Here is a 23,267-nt window from a genome sequence, read left to right as displayed (position 1 = left end):
GTAAGCTGTTAAGAACCCAGGCGTCACTGAAGATCAAAAATGGTAAATTAAAAAACATGCCATTTTCTTGGTATCCTCCTCCCCAACAAGTTCTAAAGCTAATGCAGAGCAAAGTCCCTTACAATCTAAAGACTGAAGCTGCTCAAAATGTAAAATATTTGGTAGTCATTTACCAAACATTTTGGAAAGACAGTGATAATAAATTTCTCTCTAATTCAAGGGAACAGTTGGATTTGAAATCTTTCACTTGTGGCTTTCTGACTTAGTTCACTCATAGAAGAATGCCTGGCTTTCTCTTTATACATTCTTTCTCCTTTTCCTTCTCTCTTCTTACCCTCCTAACAGTAACATATGAAACCAAATTGTTAATTATACAGAGGATGTGTCATGCCTAATTCCAAAATCTGATAATTTTTATTCATTAAATCAACAAACATTTACTGAGATCTCACTGTGTCATAAATTAGGAGATGCTTGCTGGGGAATAGCAAGGCAGGGAGAAAGAGTAAGAAAGAAAAGGAAGGAGAGAAGAAAGAAGAGGAGAAGGACTTTCTTTGCCCTGAGGTACTCAACATTTGGTGTGGAAGACTAGCAGTTAAAATGTGGTACATACGTATGTGGAATACTACACAGCCATAAAGAACAGAATCATGTCTTTTGCAGCAGCATGAATGCAGCTGGAGGCCATAATCGTAAGTGAATTAGCACAGGAACAGAAAACCAAATACCACATATTCTCACATTTAAGTGGGAGCTAAACATTCACGGACATAAAGATGGGAACAGTAGACACTGGGGACTACTAGAGGTAGAAGGGAGAGGGATGTGGGTTAAAAAACTACCTATTGGGTACTGTGCTCACTATCTGGGTGATAGGATCCATACCCCAAACCTCAGCATCACACAATCTACCCATGTAATAAACCTGCACATATACTCCCAGTATGTAAAAGTTGAAATTATTTTTTAAAATTAATAACCCCCAAATATGATAAAGATTGTGGTAGTAATTTGCTCATGACACAATACATACTAATACAATGTACTATGTGAGCATCAAGAAGGACCTGCGACTCATCCTAAGGTAGACAGAAGTGTATTTCCTGAACTGGGTTGAAGGAATTAGAGAGTAACCAGTGGCAATGCACTCGACTTTTCCATGCAAAGGGTACATCATGTTCAACAGTGGCAAAATTTCAGAATCTGTTTGTATTTTAGTGGTGCTGAATCCAGAATATATAAGTACAAGGTAAAGGCAGAAAAGGAGTAGCAAAATTTAAGGGATGGAGGGATAGAAGAGCCAGATTATGGTGAGCCTTAGAGACTCTTAACACATAGAAGGAACTGAACTAGTTACAGTTTTATAAGCTGAAGATTAATGTCAGATGTGCCTTTAAAAAAGATCTCTGGTAGCATTGCAAAGAATGATAGAGGATTCATGAGAGAGTAGTGCAAAAAGGATCAAAGAGTTGTGAGACCAAAAGTAGGAAAACCAGTTTTCAAGCTAATTCATTTATTTATACATTCAGCAAATATTCATTGACTGTCTGATATGAACCAGGCACTATTCTGTGCTCTGCCCCTTTGAAGCTTATATTTAATGCAGTAAGACAGGAAAGAAATATCAAAGACATGGAATAAGGAAATAGCAGGAGGATTGGAAAGAACTGAGAACTTAATATATAGTGCATGAAGGGAAGGAAGGAAGGAACGATAAGGAAGAAACTGAAATGACTTCCAGGTTCCTACTTGGACAACAGGGAGATGCTAGTGTCATTCGCCAAGGTAAGGAGTATAAGAGAAAGAGCAGACTGAGGGTAGATAAGAGTTTAGTCTCACACCTACCTAGTTTGAGGTACCTAGGATATTAAGGCAAAACCATACAGTAGAAAGTTAAAAACAGTATTTATTGTAGAAATTGGACTAACAGCTCCTTCATAAGGTGATTGTGAAATTAAATGTACTGAAACATGGAAATTCCTTAGACCATCATTTGGTACATAGTACATACTTACATTAGCTGCTATTGTTTTTATTTCAAGATTATGGGCTTTGAGCTAGACACATTTGCCTAAATACTGGCAGCACCACTTGCCAGTTTTGTGACCTTGAACAAGTCTCTTAACTTCTTTGAGTCTTTTTTTCTGCATGTAAAACTGGAATAGTATCTATTTTAGAGGGGTGCTGTAAGAATTAGTAATAATGTATGAAAAGTACTGACTGCAGTGATTGGCACAGTATAAGTGCCCAGTGACTACTGGGAGTTGAATAAAAATTTGCAGCTTAGGAGAAAGTTCAGATGAGGGGTTGAAATTTGGGAGCTATTAATATGGAGTACTTGAACCTTTAAACATGTATGCTGAGAATAGACTTTCTAGAAAGGGAGAGGATAATATGCCAAAAGATCCCTGAATAGTTGGAAAGAGAGGCGAATTACTAAGAATAGTGGTTGAGGAATTTGTTGGAAGCTTGGAACAAATAATGAAGGGCTGATAGAGTTTTCAAGGGCATTGGAGATAGAACTGAGTCAATTATTTAAAGGTTATACAACAGCATTGAGTATCCAGATGAACTGAAACCATGAATTTACAGTGATACCATTCTTTGTAGTTATATGGTTTTCTCCAACTGTAAGAAAAGTGGAGGCCGGGCATGGGGGCTCACGCCTGTAATCCCAACACTTTGGGAGGCTGAGGCGGGCAGATCATGAGGGCAGGAAATGGAGACCATCCTAGCTAACACAGTGAAACCCCGTCTCTACTAAAAATACAAAAAATTAGCCGGGCATGGTGGCAGATGCCTGTAGTCTCAGCTACTCGGGAGGCTGAGTCAGGAGAATGGCATGAACCCAGGAGGCAGAGCTTGCAGTGAGCCAAGATCGCGCCACTGCACGCCAGCCTGGGTGACAGAGCGAGACTCCATCTCAAAAAACAAAAAACAAAAAAATGTGGATTCAGAGTTGATGTTTTTTAGGATAAAGTGTTTTCTAAGTAGGCCATTGGTATCCGTTTCCACATGAGCTTCAGAAACGTGCTAGGGGTCAAAGCTAGATTGAGGAGGGTTCAGGAGCATATGATAGGTAAGGAAGCTCCATTAGTCAGTATAGATTCTTCTTTCAAAAATGTTGGCTGAGAAAGACCAAAATAGGAAACTGTAAGGAAGCAGGTGCGCTGGCAAGAAACTAGTGGTTTTGCTTTTGTTTTTTAATGGATAGGAATTACTTGAATGTATATTCAAGAGGAAACAAGGGAACCAAAAGAGAGGAAAGGTCTGAAGTTGAAGCAAAGAGATGGGCTAATGAATGACTCCAGGATCCAGAGTAATCTTAGACCTAGTATGTCCTTGGCACTCATTATAAAGCCTCTGATAAACTTGAGAACCACCTTTATTTATTTATTTATTTATTTATTTATTTATTTATTTTTTGAGTTGGAATTTTGCTCTTGTTGTCCAGGCTGGAGTGCAATGGTGCAATATCAGCTCTCTACAGCCTCTGCTTCCTGGATTCAAGTGATTATCCTGCCTCTGCCTCCTAAGTAGCTGGTATTACAGGCATGCACCACCACACCCAGCTAACTTTGCATTTTTAGTAGAGACGGGGTTTCTCCATGTTGGTCAGGCTGGTCTCGAACTCCTAACCTCAGGTGATCCGCCCACCTCCCAAAGTGCAGGGATTACAGGCATGAGCCACCACGTCCAGCCGAGAACCACCTTTATTATCAGTGAAATACCATGTGTAACTTCATGTTCTCTGGTCATATGTAGTGCTAGAAGTAGAAACAAACGACTTGCTCTCTCATCTTTTATACATAATAAAGATAGGAAAAAGACAATACTAGGGTGTTTGATGCAAAAAAAGAAAACAGCGTTAAGGTTAAGAAAAATTTAGATCTACAAATACTATTGACTGATTTTAACAATTCAGTAATTTCTTTTAATGTTATTAAAAGTATAAACACACTGATTTTTAAATTTTGCTTTCTTTATAATTCTACCTTTAAAGGCGTTTCTTTCTGCAGTATAATACATTAAATTATCTTTGTTATTACAAAAGTGAACACTGTTTCTGTGTGTTTGTGTTAGGCTATACGTAGACTACATAGTGCTAGTAGTGATGTCAGCAAGAATAGCAGTGTGGTATCTACATACTCATCTCATCACTGAGTCTCATGTATAAGAACATTTTCTAAAGTGACCTGTTGCTGTAGAAGAGGGAAGTTTATATTAAATGATAGTTCTTATACTATTTTGACAATAATATTAAGAAAAAAGACATCACCTGTAATCATGTTTTTATTATAATGTTATAAGGAAAAGCTTGAAACTGCATAGCTGTAGAATTTTATGTTGTCTTTTTTCAGAAGTTAGCATTCCGGTACATATTCAGTACACATTAATTATAGAAGTAATATATACTTTTAAAATTCAAACATTATAGAAATGTATCAGCAACAAGAGTTAATTATTTCTGCCCTTCTCCCTATCTTGGGAATGAGTACACAGTGCTAGCAGTTACATATATATATTATATGTATATAATAAAATATATAATAATCGTATATTATATAATACATTTAATATATAAATATATACAAATAATTATATGTAATATATAAATATGTTATATATTATATTTATATATTATAATTGTATATGATATAAATATATAAATAATCTATTGTAATAATTATAAATATAATAATATGTAATAAATAATTATAAATTGTTATAATATATAAATACATTATATATAATGTAATACATAATTATATATAACACATATATATCTGCCACATATTTTTCTACATGTGTAACTTGGCTGTTTTGTGTACTTTCTGATTTTTAATTTTTAAAAATTGGTCTCACAAAATAACACTAGGGGTCACAAGTTCAAGTGCTGACAAAGACCAGGAAGGTAACGCAAGTGAATGAAGAGGGCCTGGTATCGGTCTCAGAATGACAGGGGAAGGTAGTGGGCACTGGACACCTAAAAATGGCATGCTTCTTCTAAAAGAGGTCAGCCACAGATCCAGCTCAGTAGGTATGTATGCAGAAATAGATATACACAAATACTAAATTTTTTTCAAAAGAAGCCCAGAAATTCAGTATTTTTAGGTGAAGACTCAATTTTTAATGTTGGAATTGAGTAAATCTGGATTTCAGCCTGTCTCTACCACTTACCAGCTATAGAATTGTGGGGACGATGGAATCTATTCTTACAACTTTAGAAGGAAGATTTAATAGTACATCATGAATTCACACAATATGTAATGCTTATTAAATGTTGACTGTGATTAGTGGTTGTCCAGCTTTAAAGGTGTGGGAACGGGATTGATTACAAGGGAGCATCAGAGAGCTATTTTGGGTGATGGAAATGGTCTGTGTCTTGATTGTAGTGTTGGTTGCTTGACTGGACATATTTGTTAGTACTTATCAAACCCTTGAAGTTGATGGATTTTTTGCATATAAATTATACCTCAACAAAGCTGATTTTATAAAGATAACTAACTGCCTTCCCCTTTTCTGTGTACTCCAGTTACATCAACTGTTAATAAAATAGAGTTGATACCAAAGGTTTCTAACATTTTTATCACTAGTCTCTTACTGTCCCCTCTGAGCCTCAGTCACAAGCCCCACAGTGTGAAAGATTTTGCCCGCTGGGAAACAAGAAAGAAAGAAAAAACTACCTTTATTAGTTCAGTATACTCTTCTCCTATACTGTGCGAACCATGTACTGGATTTATCAATTTGGGTACTGTGCTTGATACATAATATGAGTAAAGCAGGCCACTTAGTTACTTTGCAGAAATGTTATAATGTAATCTACAAGCTAATTACCCACTGTTTAGTGATAAGCTATAAAGCTTAATAAACCAAGAAGAAAAATTAGAAGCAAAAGTAATATACAGGCATACCTCAGAGATATGGTTTGGTTCCAGACCTCCACAATAAAGTGAATGTCACAATAAAGTGAGTCACGTGAATTTTTTGGTTTCCCAGTACATGTAAAAGTTATGTTTATACTTTTTAGTTATGTCTATTAAGTATGAAATGACATATCTAAAAAAAAAATGTATACCTTAATTTAAAAATATTTTATTGCTTCAGAATGCTAATGATCATCTGAACCTTTAGCAAGTTATAATTCCTCTCCTGGTGAAAGGTCTTGCCTCAGTGTTGATGGCTGCTGACTGTCAGGGTAGTGGTTGTTGAAGGTTGCAGTAGCTGTAGCAATTTCTTAAAATAAGACAACAATAAAGTTTGTCACATCAGTGAACTCTTCCCTTCATGAAAGCTTTCTCTGTAGCATGTGATGTTGTTTGATAGCCTTTTGCCCACAGTAGAACGTCTTTCAAAATAGGGGTCAGTCTTTTCAAACCCTGCTGTTGCTTTATCAACTAAGTTTATGTAATATTGTAAATCTTTTGTTGTCATTTCAACAATGTTCACAGCCTCTTCCCTAGGAATAGATTCCATCTGAAGAAACCACTTTCTTTGCTGATCCCTAAAAAGCAACTCCTTGTCCATTAAAGTTTTCTCATGAGACTGCAGCAATTCAGTCACATATTCAGGCTCTACTTCTAATTCTAGTTCTGTTGCGATTTCCACCACTCTGCAGTTTCTTCCTCCACTGAAGCCTTGAAACACCTCAAAGGTCATACATGAGGGTTGGAATCAACTTCATCCAAGCTCCTGTTAGGTCACAGTTCATTGACCTCCAATGAATCATGAATGTTCTTAATGACATCTAGAATGGTGAGTCCTTTCCAGAGGTTTCAATTTACTTTGCCTGGATCCGTCAAATGACTTGCTGTGGCAACCATAGCCTTACAAAATGTGTTTCCTAAATAATAGGCTTGAAAGTCGAAATTACTCCTGATTCATGGGCAGCAGAGTGGATTTTGTGTTAGCAGGCATGGAAATATGTGGATTTCCTTATACATCTCCATCAGCACTATTGGGTGACCAGGTGAATTGTCAATGAGAAGTAATATTTTGAAAGGAATCTTTTTTTTCTCAGAGGGTGGTCTCAAGAGTGGGCTTAAAATATTCAGTAAACAATGCCATAAACAGATGTGCTGTCACCCAGGCTTTGTTTAAGCAGAGTAGATTTAGCTTAATTCCTAAGGGCCCTGGGATTTTTGGAATGGTAAATAATCATTAGCTTCAACTTAAAGTCACAAGCTGCATTAGCCTATAACAGGAGAGTCAGACCTCTTTATCTTGGAAAAATGGTACTGGTAGACTTGGTCCATGTAGGGATGCCACAAACCTCCAGTTTGGTAAACAAAACAACAGAAAAACAACACTGTCTCTGCAGAGTATCATAAAGCAAAGTGCAATAAAAAGAGGTGTGCCTGTACTTAAGTATATAAAAGTTTAGTTCCTTAAATGAGAATAAAATACCTGAGTAACAGCACTCATTGTCTTTGTGCATGCTTCTTTAGGTGTACGTGTATATGTGTGTGTGTATATATATATATTTATGTGTATTCTATAAACACACGCATATATGTATCTTTCACAAACTTCTCCTAACTTCATTCTACATCTGCCACTCTTGAGATTGCAAGACTAACTCCTTCTCTACCACTTCCTCCTCCTCCTCTGCCTACTCACCATGAAAACAGTAATTCACTTCCACTTAATGAACAGTAAATACATTTTCTATTCCTTGTGATTTTCTTAATGACATGTTCTTTTCTCTAGCTAACTTTATTGTAAGAATAATACAATAAAGTCTGTAGTACATGTAACATAGAAAATATGTGTTAATCAACTGTTTATGTTCTTGTTAAGGCCTCCAGTCAGCAATAGGCTTCTAGAAGTTATGTTTTGGGGGAATCAAAAGTTATATGCAGATGTTTAACTATGCAGAAGGGTTAGCACCCCCAACCCCTGTGTTCAAGGGTCAACTGTATAATTACGAACTGTGACCAAAGCACAAGCATCAAAAGAAGAAATAGGTAAATTAGGCTGTTCTGAAAATTAAAAACACTTGTGCTTCAAAGGACACTATCAAGAAAGTGAAAAGTCAGCTTATAGAATGGGAGAAAATATTTGCAAATTATGTATCTAACCAAGGGATCAATATCTACAATGTCTAAAGAACTCTTACAACTCAGCAATAACAGAAAGACAATCCAGCCAATTAAGAAATGGGCAAAGGATTTGAATGGACATTTCTCCAAAGAACAGCATAAATGGCCAATAAGCACATGAAAAGAGCCACATTATTACTCATTAGGGAAGTGCAGATCAAAACCATAATGATATATCACTTCATACCCATAGGATAGCTAAAAAGGTATTCAAAAGGATTGAAAAAGATGGGCAATAATAAATGTTGTCAAGGATGTGGAGAAATGGACCCTTACATGTTGCTGATGGGAATGTAAAATGGCATTGCCATTTGGAATATAGTTTGGCAGTTCCTCAGAAAGGAAAACATAGGGATACCATATGACCCACCAGTTCCACTCTCTCTATATACTAAAGAGAATTGAAAACATATGTCTATATAAAAACTTGTATACAAATATTCATAGCAATGCTATTCACAAAAAGTAGAAACTGCCTAAATGTGTGTCACCTAGTGAATATGTAAATAAAATGTGATATATCCAGATAATGTAATATTATTCAGCCACAAAAACAAAGTACTGAGTCATGGTACAAGGATGAATCATGAAAATACAAGGCTAGGTAAAAGAAGCGAGACACAAAAGACCACATATTGTATGATTCCATTTATTTGAAATGACCAGAATAGGCAAATCCATACAGACAGAAAAACTAGATTACCTGTTGCTAGGGGATGTAGGGATGAGAAAAGGGGGAATAACTGCTGATAGGTACAAGGTTTTTTGAGGGGGTGATGAAGATGTTCAGGCATTAGATGGTGGTGGTGATGGTTGTACAACTTCCTGAATGTACTAAAAACCACCCATTATGCACTTGAAAAATGAAGTTTGTGATATAAAATATCTTTCAATAAAGCTGTTCCTGTAAGAAATATAGGTGTGTAATTTTTTTTCCTGGAGTTCTGAATTCTTTCAAACTCATATTCATTCTGGTGAACCACAGTCATAGGTAAGAACCTTTGAACTTAGTAGTCCTAAAATTCCTTTTCAGTTTATGTTGTGAGCTCTTTTATCAGTAGCTCAAGCTAATTTTAGAATAGAGAAGATGATTTTCATCTGTATGAACACTCACTGAGGTGCTCAGCAGTAGGATGCATAAGATCTCTGCATGTTCTTTAAGGGACCTGATTCATTCTTTGAATACTAGGAGCTTGTGTTTGTTTAGTATTTGTACTTTAAACAACATAGTAGTTCGTTGTCATTATATGCTTATTTCCAAGACATTTCAAACATAAAATCTTACTAACATAATACTACAGGAAGTCTAAACATATGAAAACACTGAACTCCCAAAGGTCCATTAAGAATATGGTTTGGCCGGGCGCAGTGGCTCACGCCTGTAATCCAGGACTTTGGGAGGCCGAGGTGGGCGGATCGTGAGGTCAGGAGATCAAGACTATCCTGGCCAACATGGTGAAACCCCGTCTCTACTAAAAATACAAAAATTAGCTGGGCATGGTGGCACGTGCCTGTAATCCCAGCTATCAGGAGGCTGAGGCAGGAGAATTGGTTTCTTTAACCAGGGAGTTGGAGGTTGCAGTGAGCTGAGATCGCGCCACAGCACTTCAGCCTAGCGACAGAGGAAGACTCCATCTCAACAACAACAACAAAAGAATGGGGTTTAAAAATTATAATGTATATTTTCATTAAAAGTAATGTTATAAGTAATTATTACTATTGTTTTAAGTGGAAAATATGTTCAAGGCTAGTTCATATAAATACATAATGGATGGCCCAATTAAAAAGTTACAGAAATAATACTTTTAGGATACCAGTAATTAATCAGGAAAATATCTTTTTTCTCAGGGATTTCTTAACCCTTTTTACAAAATTAAACATCTCATTGTAGGTATTTGTTAGACATTATGGAGCCTTTCCTTAGAAGAATGTACTGAATTTGTCATACACTTAAAAGGGATTCACAAAAATCTTCATCTAGACCTACATGGGGAAGGTATGTGTGTGAGTCTATTTGGGCTACCATAACAGAATACCACAGACTGGGTGGCTTAAACAACAGAAATTTGTTTTCTCTTAGTTCTGGAGGCTAGAAGTTCGAGATTTAGGTGTTGTCAGGGTTGGTTTCTGGTGTGGCCTCTTTTCCTGGCATGTAGTGTCCTCCTTACTGTGTCCTCACATGGCCTCTTCTCTTACTGTGTCCTCACATAGCATGTGTGGACAGAGATCTCTGGTATCTCTTCTCCTTATAAGAGGACACCAGCCTTCTTGGATAGAGCCCCCACCCTTACCTTATTTAGCAGAGGGCCAAACTTCACTGAAAACGTTCTCAATCAATGAGAAAGGGGCCACTCTGCACACTTTGATTCTAGATTTTAGGCCTGCCGACATGTAACACCGGCAAAATGAGGCCTCCACTATCAAGCCTGCCTTTTTGGCAAACTATCTTGGGGTTTGGCCATACAGGTAGTAAAAAAGAAATATGTATTTGCCTGGCTTTGTTTTCTGCATATATATCTTCACAAATAAAAAGTGATGATCAGGCTACAACATAACAGATTTGAGGATTCTGGGACCTGGGTTTTGAGCCCTCCTCCCTCATTTTCTTTATCTTCTCACATAATTTGACATGAATTATCTATAAGTTTCCTTACAATGCTGTCTTACCATAAAACTAAATAAGAAAGTTAAAACTATAATTATTGGAAATATTTATTTTGCATAATTTGCATATGTTATACTAGATTAAGATACTGAAGGGGAATAAAACAATGCTTATGATATTAACCCTGATCTTAATTCACCTACATGTTTTAAGATTCATAAGTCATTTGTACAAATCTCAAATCCAGAATATTTTGTGTGTTGTATAATATGCTATCAGAGGGTTTTATTTTTTTGTTTAAAAAATTTCTTATGGATAATTTCAAATATTTGTGAAAATAGATAGGACAGGATAATGAACCCCTGTGCACCCAAAACCTAGGCCCTAATAGCAGTTATTAACCCAGAGCCAATCTGCCTCCTTGCTAGCCTGTTAAATTCTTCTGCATATTTTGAAGAAATACCAGACCTCATTTCATCCGCTAATATTTTAGAATGCATCTCTAAAAGAACAAGTATGCTTTCTTTTTAAATCAGTTTAAGTGCCATGCCATTATCTTAGGAACGATTGTTAATTTTTCCTCGGTTTTATAAAACCAAACTGGTTTGTGTTTACAGTTGTCTCATTAATGTCCTGTTTGTTTATGAATCAGAATGTAAATGAGGTCCGCAGTTTGTAATTATTCAATATTATTCAATACTTCCTTTAAGCATCTTTCAGTGTGTGGACTTCCTCCACAACTTTAAAAATATATCTATTTGTTGAAACAATTTAGAGTTTTTCATTCTGGAGTTTGTTGAGTGTTCCTCTGTAATGTGATTTAAAATGGTCCTCTGTTGTTCGCTTTTTCGGTAAACTGGTAAATGGATTTAGAGCTATAAAGCCTAATACAGTAGCCGTCAGCCACATTAACTGTTTTAAATTTAAGGTTACATTAATTAAAATTAAATAAAATAAAAAATTTATTTGCTAAAGTACAAAGCTCATTTTAAATGATTAATAGCTACATGTGGCTAGTGGCTACCATATTGGGCAGTGCCTTGATAGAACAGTTCCATCATGTGGGAAGTTCTGTTAGTCAGTGCTGCTTTAGATAGAGGCTTGATCAAGTTCAGGTTTCTCCTCCTTTGTGTTCTTCTATTAGGAAGCCCATGATGTGTGATGTCTCATTGTCCTTTTTTTCTGATGTTAGCAGTTATTGATAGTCAATGCCTGAATCCACTCATTCATTAAAGGATGCAAAATGTTGACCATAGGAGTTTTAAAGATTACTTCTGGTTGGGTTGATCTCCAGAAGCTTTGTGGCTGAGGTAACATTTAGTTGAGCCTTGAAATTTCTCTGAAAGTTTGGTAAGTGAAGGTACAGGGAAAAGAGGAATTTTGTGGTTATGGGTTGTGGTGGTTGTGTTTGTTTTTGTTTTTTAAACAGGGCAGAAGACTAATGTGTTTGGTGCACAAGAAGTATGGGAATTTAAAATTGAAAAGTATATTTGGAGCCTATACTATGTAGATCCTGAATGCAAGGACAAGGCATTGGATTTTATTTGAAAGGGAAATGCTATAGTAGCTATTTGTTGGTTGCCTACCATCCAGTTATCCTTTTTCTCTTTTTCACAATGCCCTTAAATGCTTCAGAAAATGTAATTCAACACTTCACTCTAGGCTTATGTCTATCATCGTATTCCATTCTGTTTTCCTTGACAGGGGTGGGCATGTGACCGAAGCTGTTCTAAACAGAATGAATATCAAGGCTTTTGGTTGTAAGTGATGAGATACAAATACTCTGTCTTCCTCTGGATGTGGTACCTGGAAGTGCTGTAGTTATTTTGTCAGGCTGATGAGGAAGCCAGCACATAGCCTGACAAAATAACACAGAGAGATCAGGCAACCACTGATCTCTCTGTCACTAGAGATTATTGTTTCCTGTTCTAGAACTTTATAGAATAGAATCATACAGAATGAATTCTTTTGTGTTTCTTCTTTTACTCTATGTTTTTGGAATTCTTTTTTCATTTCCCTTACCTAGGTGTGGGAATATATGTATATGTTAGGTCATATATCTATATGTTCATCTTGAAAGAACTGTTTTCCAAAGTGGTTGTACTATTTTATATTCCCACTGGCAATGTTTGAGAGTTCTAGTTGAAGCTTGTTTTAAAGCTTTGCTAGGATAATTACAGAGTAGCTTTTACTTGGCAGTTAAGTTAGCCCTACTCCTAAGGTGTGGGTGGACTTCCTGGTCTACTAATACCCATGCATTTATCAAGGTCTCTCCACTTCGGAGTTCTTTCTTGCTGGTCAGAACTTTAGCATCTTCCAGATTTGTGGGATGGAAGGGTTTATTTAAGCTTTCAGCAGCAATTCTTTGCCTATTCTTAATAGGTGACATCTGTTCTTAAGGTGTCACCTTTCCCATGTGCAGCTTGACATTCAGCCTAAGACTAGGACTGTGATGCAAATTTTGGAGTTTTTCTTTGTTTTTTTGTGTGTGTTTCTCATTGTTGTTGTTTTAAAAAACTGATACTGGTACTCTGAATGTTTCTGTTGCCTGAGCCCCTCTAACCTCTCATCTCTGTCTCCTCAGTTTAGCAAGATCTCCCTGCTTTGCTTGGGTTCTCCCTCAATATGCCAGAATCCAGGAAGTCTCCAGACAGAAAGGACAGTAATAGGACTCACCTTAATTTGTTTCCCTTTTCTCAGGGATCACAGTCTTACACTACCTGTTGTCCAGTGTCTGCATTTTTTTAAACATAATTTTCTGTTTTTTTAATTGTTCACAGCAAAATTGCTGATCTATTGCTACTTCCTCTTTTATAACCAGCAGCAGTTTCATGAGTTTTTTTCTTTAAATCTTTTTTCGTTGCAACTGAAAATGGGGTCTTCTGCCATGTCTTCCAACTGGCTGTCATTTGTATTTACAAATGCTTTGGATTTCTGTATGCTTATTTTATATCCTACTACTTTACTAAATTTTCCTGTTCTTTATAGTTATTTTTCTATTGACTGTCTTGGGTTTTCCAAGTAGATATAATCTGCACATGGACACAGTTTTACTTTTTTTTTTTTTTTTTTAACAATTCTTGTTAAATTGCACTGTTTGATATTAGTAACTATAGTGGCCACTCCTGTCCTCATCCCTACTTTTAGTAGAAAAGCCTATAGGCTTTCCCCTTGAATAGGAAGCTTGCTAATTATATTTTGTTTTATATTTTGTTTGCTTCTGTTTTATATATTTTCAATTATTTTGTCAACAGATTGCCAACTCTTCAGGAGCAGGGACTCGGCATGCCCCTTACTTATATGGGCTTAAGTATTCCTGCTATGTGTTATGTTTTGTGCTAGTCATTGGGGTTGCAAAACAAAACCCTGCTGTGTCCCATCAGAATAGTCCCCCCACCCCAAAATTAAGATCTAGTAAGGAATATAGGCATTACACAGATAAAACAAATGTGATAAAATTTCAGAAAGTGACAGTGTCAGATACTAAAGGAGCCTATAACAGAATGACCTAACCTAGTATGGGAAAATCAAGAGATATCTCCCTACAGAAATAATGTTTAATGAAAATCCAAATGCAAGAGAGACAGTTGGTACTTTCTAAAAGACACCCATTATTACTGGAAAGAAACGATAGAATGGGAAAGTGGGTCACAAGAGAGAAAGATTTAGAAGTAGTTAGGAAGAATCGGACTGTGGAGAGCTTGACAAGCCCTATTAGGATTGTGAACTTTTTCCTTAAGTACAATAAAATAGGAACCATCTTTGCTTTTTTGGTTTGTATGTGTATATATGTGTTTATGTTTGATAACTACTCTCACTGAGAAGTAGAAAAGCAATTGTAGGAAGCTGAGCATTTTCGTTTCTTACAGCTGCCAGTCATTTAACTTATAAACCAATGTTTTTCTTATAAATTGGAATGCTGTGGCAGGTAGATTTTAATTCTGAGAGCTAAGCACTATTTCTTATATAAGCAAGAAATATATTCATGTCTGAATCCTTTAAAAAAAAAAAAGCAAGGAACACAAACTTTTTAATGTCGTGGGAATTAGTATTGAGCCTGAATTCTTTTTAAGAGGTGAGGAATACAGACTTTTTAATGACTGTGTATTTGAATGTTCAATCCCTCCAGTTACTAGGTCTTTGGAAAAAAACTAAACTGCTAGAAGCTTTGGTTTTCTCATTTGTAAAATGAACCATTGTTTTAAGGATTAGCTGAGTGAACTCTAAAAAAGGCACTTAGGATTTGGCTGGTACATATATATCAAATCTTAGGTGTATTTATTAGCTATTCTTAACAACTTTAGTTCTTAAATAAAAAGGACAGAAATATATAAAAGAAGACAAAGATAATAAAGCAACAGGGATGCAGAGACTATAAATTTAGACATTCTCTTACGATAACATCCCCATTATATAAGTGAGCAAACTGAATCTTAGAAGTCATTTGAAGTTCATGACTATATAAATAGTAGAGCTGGGGTTTTATTACAGGAGTCTGACTCAACAACTCAAACTCCATATCACTGTTGTATAGTTTCTTTCCTAAAACAGCGTATATTTTAGTCGATTCTCTCTCATATTGCAGTCAAAACTACAGAGCAATACATGGGAATGGTTGATTACTTGTTGGTGTTTAGTGAGACAAAAAATTGTCATAACAAACTATTTTCTGATTTAGGTGATAATGAAACTGTTTCGTAGTTGAAAAATCTTTTTTAGGGTTTATCTACTTAACTGTTTCATTACATAATTAGCTGTTAATGTGTAGTTAAATAAGTAATGTTTCATCAGACTTTTTTTTTTAGTATTTGCTATCTCTAAAGGGTGATGTCTGAAAAAATATCTGAAATGACTGCATTTGAACACTGTAGTGATAGTAAGATTGGTGGCGGGTGTTCATATTTGTACATATGAAATATTCTTGGGGTTTGGGAGAGGGGCATTAAGGAGAATATAATTTGTGTTAACAAAGCTATTTTCTTTGGACTATCTACTGGAAACCTAGAAATGATTGAAAAATATTTTTGTAAAAAAATTTTTTTTTTTTTTTTACAAAAAAGACATCTTTGTAAAAATATTTTTTAGAATGACAGTACACATAAATTAAGTAGCCCACTTCTTCAAGTGATGTTCAGAAGCAGAAACATCACTTTGATGTTAACAGAAGTTATCACTGATTTTTTTTTTAACTTCTAAATAGGATTGTTTTTAAGCTAGAGTAAATGTATGGGAAATTAATTAGTAGTATCATGTTTTCTGTTTTAAAGGGTTAACCAGTTTTTAAAATCATTAATACTTCAATGAAATTTTAATATGTTATAATTTGCACGATATTTATCACATTTCTGTTTATCCAGAATGATGGGAATGAACTATATTCTGTTCACCTGTTTATCTTTTTTTGTAATATAAATAAAATTTTTAAAGAAATCTGTGCCTGTTTGTAACAAATTTGGCCAATGCTAAAGTATACAATTCAAACTTCCTCTCTAATTCCAGTTCCAGAGATTTTCCTCCACAGTTTGTGTATACCCTTAGGCTCATCAGTGTTTATGTAAATGCGTAGACATACATATGACATGTTTAACATCTGCATATTATAAACTATACATACATAATTTTAAAGTTAAAATTAAATCATTCTTTACTGCTCATCTGAAACATTTTTAATTTAATATGTGTATCCAATTAGTACATATATAATTATTTGTTTATTGAATATTTTATTATAAGACTGTCAGTTTATTCATGTGCATGTTGATAATAGTTTTAGATTTTTTTTTACTGTTGATAAAGAATTTCACTAAGCCCTATGAGGTAGGTATTATCTCCATTTTAAAAGATGAAATTGAGGCACAGAGAGATTGGGTAACTTGCACACCCAGTAAGTAATGGAGCTGGTTTTAGAATCCTGGCAATATAGCTCAGAATCCACAATCTTCAATATTACATTATGCTGCTTTTTTGCCTTCTATTTTTGCTCTGTTTACCCAACTGGAAAAATTTCATGTTTAAAATATATCTTAACTGGGTGTGATAGTACACTCCTGTAGTCCCAGCTGCTCGAGAGGCTAAGGTAGGAGGATTGCTTGAGTCCAGGAGTTCTAGTCCAGCCTGGACAACATAGTCGGACCCTGTCTCTTTTTTAAAAAAGTAAAATCTGATATTAAAACTCTCCTGCGCATAATATGCTATCTTCCGGATATTGGAAACGTTGCTATCACAAATTACATAGTTATGATTTGTAGCTGTGTGTAATATAGAAGTAGAAGGTTTAAGCCCAAACCTTACCAGTGCTTCTCAAACTTTAATGTGCATGTAGATCACTGAGTGTGCAGGAGGATCTTGTTAAAATATAAATTCAGATTCCATAATCTGGAATGAGCCTGAGACTCTGCATTTCTAACACACTCCCAAGGTGGCCAGTACTGCTAGTCTACTCGTGAGTGGCAAGGATTTAGGCAGTTTATACTGACCTTTGGCAAACCTTGTTAGGTGTTTTATTGAATCAGTTTCATGTTTTGTTTCTGCTGCCTGTTTTTATAAATTGTGTGTGGTAAAGAAATGGGTACAGTCTTTCTAGTCATTTCAATTCTATATGTGTGGCATTTAACGATAAATGAGAAAAAGAAATTGCCTTTTTTTGCATCAATGCACAGTACTTAAAATGAATATAATCACTTATTTGTATACTTAATATGGCCCTCCCACGTATCTCATGATTTTCACTGTTTCATTCTTAATTGAGGGAAACATAATGTATGTTTTCATTTTGAAGGGTATAGCTGTAGTTGAACCAAAAATACTGTTTTATCACTGTTATTTTTTCTTTAGTAATAATAATAATATACTTTACACAGTTACAAAAATCAACACCTGTTCAATGCTATGTGCCAGGCACTATGTCAAGTGCTTAATGGGCATGATTTCATTTTAATCACGAGGACATCCCTCATTTATTCATCTATCAGCTATTTGTGTGCCTCTTCTGTATCAGAAACTGTGCCTACTGGGGGAGGCAAATAAACACAAATTCAGTTCTCCTACAGCTTAGTGCATTGGAATGGGGGGTACGATACAATATTCAAGCAATCATAGAAGTGTGGTAGTTGTAAACAAAAAGTTGTTAACTATAATATTTGCTATTTTCTCCACTCTCAACCATGAAAGAAAATTCTGCTTTTGTCTTCTAAGCTTTTTCTGACTAGCTTCCTTCCCCACCTGACTCCAAGGTTCTCTGTCTGCTCGGTTTCTGAGCTGTTGTGATGCCAGATCCAACTAATGAGTTAGAACTAATGATGTATAAAATACAAAATTTTAAGACAAATACCTGAAGAGACATTGTTTACATTAATTTGAGGGAGTAAATATTCCCAGTACTTAAGATTGTTAGAATTGTTGGTGAGAAAAATTTGAAAGATTTTTTGAAGATTTAGAAGACAATGCAAGACTTGACTTTTCTTTTTTTTGTTTCTTTTATTTTTTAAGTACCAACATGTGTGGCCCTGACAGAAATTACACCGACTTGTGGCTGATTTGGACACGCTTTTAGGGGAATGCTATTTTTAACAAGCTGTGTTCTCTTTTTTTCTTGTAGCAGTACTGACTTCCCTTTTGATTATTAATTGATAGAAAATTCTTTCTGGTGTTGATCAGATCTATCTATTTGACCTTTATCTGTAAGACTACATTGTTGCGATTTCCAAAATGTTTGTTTTCCCCATTACTCTTATGATTTTGAGCTTCCTAGGATTGTTTTGAAGATTATTATAAGAAACTTTAGTTTCTCAATATTAAAAGGAGCACTATGTAATTGTTTCTCTTTTAAAGGGAGGATCTGAAAAATTTTATAAATTTTATCTTGGATATTAGTTTATTCATTATGTTTAATTTTAGGAAATGGTGCTCTTGCAGAACATTCTGAAAATGTGCATATTTCAGGAATGTCAACTGGTAAGTCATTTTTTGTAATGTTTAAATTTCATGCATGACTTATATGGTAAATATTGAAAGCCACCTGGTATCTTACGAAGTGATATTTGGCTATAAAAATTATTACTGCTTTTTGCAGCATGTAATAAGGAATGAAGTAACTGGAACATGGAGAAATTCTCATAAGATAAAACTGATACTTGCATGCCCATGGATTGATTATACTTTTCCAAACGGACTGCATAATTATTTTTTCATACAAACATTGAACCTAGGGAAAAGTTAGCTCAAGTTGAATTAGTATTTTCTTTCCATATAAAGTTATGTGAAATGAAATTTACTGAAATGTGATTTTGAATGCTATCCCTAGGTTTAGAGCCTCAGAAATTAAGCTTTTTGCTTCATTTTTAGATTATAGTACTACTCTATATAAAACTATTGTATTTGAGCACGCAGTTTATTTGCTATTAAAAGCAACCCAATATACTTGTGTCCATGAAATTCAGAAATTCATCATTGAGGTAAATGTATTTTTTGTACTCATCTAGGCTTTTATAACTTATAATTACTTTATAACTTTATAATTACTTAAAGACTTATAACTACTAAAATTTTTATTCTTAGGTCACTTCCACAACTCTGTTACCCGTTTTGCTATATCAACCACAGTTACTAGGAGAACTAAAATATTTATTTTTGCATATATTGAAATAGGTTTTCTTACTATTCATTTATTATTTCCCTATATTGATAAGTTTTGTGTGGTTAAAACTGCACTTAGTGTATTTATCAATCCATTGATTAACTTCTTTGTGTCATCTTGTAATTTATTTGGTTCTTTTTTCCTCACATGAAGCAAATCTTGTTCTTTTGTTTTATGTCTGACTTTGTATTTAGAAAGTTTATAGACTTAAGAAATACTCTAAGGATTAGTATGCTCTAGTCAAACACATCAACAAGCCTAGTTTCCTGGAAATACAAAGCAAGTGCTTCAGTGCCTGCATTAATTTTTTTTCATAGTTTGTTTCACTTTTTAAAAAATATGTTCTCAAATGATACATAATTGTTTATACCAAGTAACAATAAGGTTATTTTAAAGATGGCCTTCTCTCTTTTTCTTTGCATTTTGAATAATGAGAATTATAACTACTTTTCCAAGTTGTAACTATAAAGTATGCTTGTTTACAAACATTTTAATTTATACAACCAAATGGTTACTATTTAATTCAGTAGTTTTCAAAAATTTTGGTCTCAAGACCCATTATAAACTTTTAAAAACTACTGAGGCCTGTTTTAGTCTACGTGCGCTGCTACAACAAAATACTACTGTGAATAACTTGAATAACAGACATCAATTTTTCTCACAGTTCTGGAAGTCCAAGATGAAAGTGCTGGCAGGATTGGTCCCTGGTGAGACCTCTTTTCCTGGCCTGTAGATGGCCACCTTCTCATTGTGTCTTCACATGGCCTTTTTTCTATGAATGTTCAGAGAAAGCAAGAGGTCTCTTGTGCATCATCTTCTAACAAGAACATCAGTCCTATGGTATTAGGGCCCCATCCTTATGACCTCATTTAACCCCAGTTACCTCCTTAATGGCTGTATCTCCAAATACAGTCACATTGGTAGTTAGGGCTTCCACATATGGGCTTGAGGTGGGACACAATTCAGTCTATAACAAGGACATAAAAGAGTTTTTGTTTATGTGAGCTACAGCTACCAATATTTACTATGTTAGAAATTAAAACTGAGAATTTGTTTTAAAACGCATTAGTTCAATTAAAAATAACAGTAACCTATTGCATGTTTACATCAATATGTACTATAGTTTTATGAAAAATATATTTTTCAAAACAAAAAACATCAATAAGAACAGCTTTGTTTTATAATTTTGTAAAGTAATGATTGGCTTAAAAGAAGATAGCTAGATTCTCATATCTGTTTCTGCACTCAAGTCTTTTGCAACATCATGCTTTGTTTGACATACTGGGAGACAGGCCAGTCTCACAGTGATGTGTAATTGGAAAAGAGAGTAATATTTTAATAGCCTTTTTCAGATAATCGTAAATATTCTGTGATACTGGACTGAAACTCAAAAAGAGGTAGTTTCTTTAAGGTTAGTTGCAATGTGGAGTCTAACACCATATCATTGAGCATTTTGTGCTCTGTTACATTAAAATCTAATTGGGTCTTTCTTACCCTTTGAGTCAATTTTCTTACCATGTATGATTTTATAATGTTCTTTGATCACTTGCAAATGCAGATTTGCTGAGTTACGCAGATTAATACAGAGTATAAGAAGTTATGAAAACTTGGAAATTTGGACAGATACAGTACTATATTCTGAATTTTGTGCCAACTAATCAAGAGTTACATTATACTTATTTTTAGCTGTTTGCTTGTGATTAGACCACTAGGCTCTTGTTGAGCATTGATAATACCCTTCAATAAATTTCTGTTTGAAGAAAGAAATCAGAAGTAGATATTTTACATTTTTTAATCTTTTTTTTCTTCTGAATTTCAGATGCATATTTAGAAATACGTATTAGCTTGCTAGGGCTACCTTAACAAAATGTCCCAGACTGGGTAACTTAAACAACATGAATTTATTTTCTCACTGTTTTGCAGGCTAGAATTCTGAGATCGAGGTGTCAGCAGGGTTGGTTTCTTCTGAGTTCTTTCTCTTTGGCATATAAATGGTGTCTTACTTTCTTCACATAGTCTCCCCTCTGTGTGTGTTGTCCTGATCTCCTCCTCTTACAAGGACACCAGTCATATTGGATTAGGGACACACGTATGACCTCATTTTAACTTTAACTCTTTAACTCTGTAAAGACTGTCTCTCCAAATCCAGTTACGTTCTGATGTACTAGGGTTAGACTTTAAAATATGAGTTTTTGAGGCAACACAATTCAGGCCATAATAAAATGTGTGTTTTAATTAAATATATTTATATGTCAATAAAATACTCCTTTCAGAAGTGAGTAAAACCTTATTCATGTCTTATTTTTTCTAAGTCTCATCTTACAAAATCTTTCTAACATAGAATGGGAAGAATAATACATGAAATCTGTTCTAATTATATTATTAAAAATAAATGGAATTATATTATTAAAAATAAGTGGATGCTGTCTCCAAAGGTATGTCTGGGTACACAGAGTCATTGCTTTTTTTTTTTTTTTTTTTTTTTTTTTTTTGCCTTTTTTGTTTTTTTTGAAATGGAGTCTCACTCACTCTGTTGCCCAGGCTGGAGTACAGTCTCAGTTCACTACAACCTCTGCCTCCCGGGTTGAAGCAGTTCTCCTGCCCCAGTCTCCCAAGTAGCTGGGACTGCAGGCGTGCGCCACCATGCCCAACTAATTTTTGTATTTTTAATAGAGACGTAGTTTCACCACGTTGGCCAGGCTGATCTGAGACTCCTGACTTCAAGTGATCCGCCCACCTTGGCCTCCCAAAGTGCTGGCATTACAGGCATGAGCCACCGTGCCTGGCCTCATTGCATTTTTTTCTGAGGCCAGTATGGAGCTATAGATGTAATGTTTAATGGAGTATAAGTTTTCTGAAATCCTTGCATCCCCAGTAGAAACTAGGGCCCCTTCAGTGCTGGTCTAAATGGAGAGCTAGCCTTTGGAAGAATCTCAAAATGCAGGACTTGCTTTCTTTTGAGATCAGCAAGCAACAGAAATGGTGAGATGCTTCAGTATTCTATGCTACCATCTATTTCTGCTCTTCCCCTGCTCTTTTCACCTCTGCTACTCCATTTGCCGGTGCTCAGTGCCCTACTCGATTGTTGTTTGTACTTTGGAAAGTATGTTGATGATTTTAGAAAGAATTTTAATTGTCTACACCTAGTGTTATCAGGTAATTTGTTTTCCAAATCAGGACACTTTGAAAGCGAAATAATACATTATTTTTAATTATGCTGCACCAGTGACAGAACAAGAACTGTTCTGGACAAATCAGGCTGTATAGTCACCCCGTTGGCAATGAATTCAATTCAGTTAACATGTATCAAGCACCTGATAGGACCTTGTGCCAAGGAGGGTGGAAGTAAGTGGTGAGTAAAATATTCTGTCTCAAGGAACTTATCACTTAATAGCAGAAGTAAATGTGCAAACCGTACCTATAATATGATCTTAATGTACTAAGGCACATTATGGCAAATAATGAACATATTAAGTTAGAATATGAATTTGTAAAAAGCCTAGTTATAATATCTGGTAAGTAGTAAATGACTTAATATTAACTTTTCTTATTTTATTAATTAGGCATAGTATTAAGTGCTTCATTTTGTTTACTCGTGAATTTTTTGGGGAATTGCTAATTTCTAATTAATAATATAGTTTTGGTTCTTGTGCTTGGAATAATTTGTTCTGTTTTTAATATTCTGTTTATTTCCATCTTCTTCCTCCTCAAATCCTTGCCAGGAAAGATAAATCTTTGCCTTTTTGCTTGTTCTTATGTTACAGGGTTGGCATAAGAAATTGTAGTTAAATTATCAAAAAGTATGTATCTAGTTGTTATATAATGGGAAAGAATATTGGATAAAATCTAATTTTTGTCCTTTTTAAAAAATTTAGTACTTTTCTTGGTCCAGAATTTTAAATCTCCCTTCATATATTAAATAGAG

General features: G+C 34.9%; 1 protein-coding gene across 2 annotated transcripts in view; it reads left to right on the top strand.

The window, feature by feature from the left end:
- The window catches only part of LRP12 (LDL receptor related protein 12), a 97,071-nt gene that overhangs the window by 37,187 nt on the left and 36,617 nt on the right, over nt 1-23,267 (top strand). Inside the window, exon 2 of one of the 2 annotated variants that reach the window (XM_008001329.3) lies at nt 18,604-18,660. The exons of the other annotated variant lie outside the window; for it this stretch is intronic. Within the exon in view, the coding sequence (XP_007999520.3) occupies nt 18,604-18,660 (57 nt within the window). The remainder of the gene's footprint in view (nt 1-18,603; nt 18,661-23,267) is intronic. 2 annotated transcript variants of the gene reach the window in all.

This window comes from Chlorocebus sabaeus, chromosome 8 (genome assembly GCF_047675955.1).
Source record: "Chlorocebus sabaeus isolate Y175 chromosome 8, mChlSab1.0.hap1, whole genome shotgun sequence".
Lineage (NCBI taxonomy): Eukaryota > Metazoa > Chordata > Mammalia > Primates > Cercopithecidae > Chlorocebus > Chlorocebus sabaeus.
The sequence above is the reverse complement of the archived record's forward strand: the minus strand, read 5'-3'. Positions and strand labels throughout refer to the sequence as shown.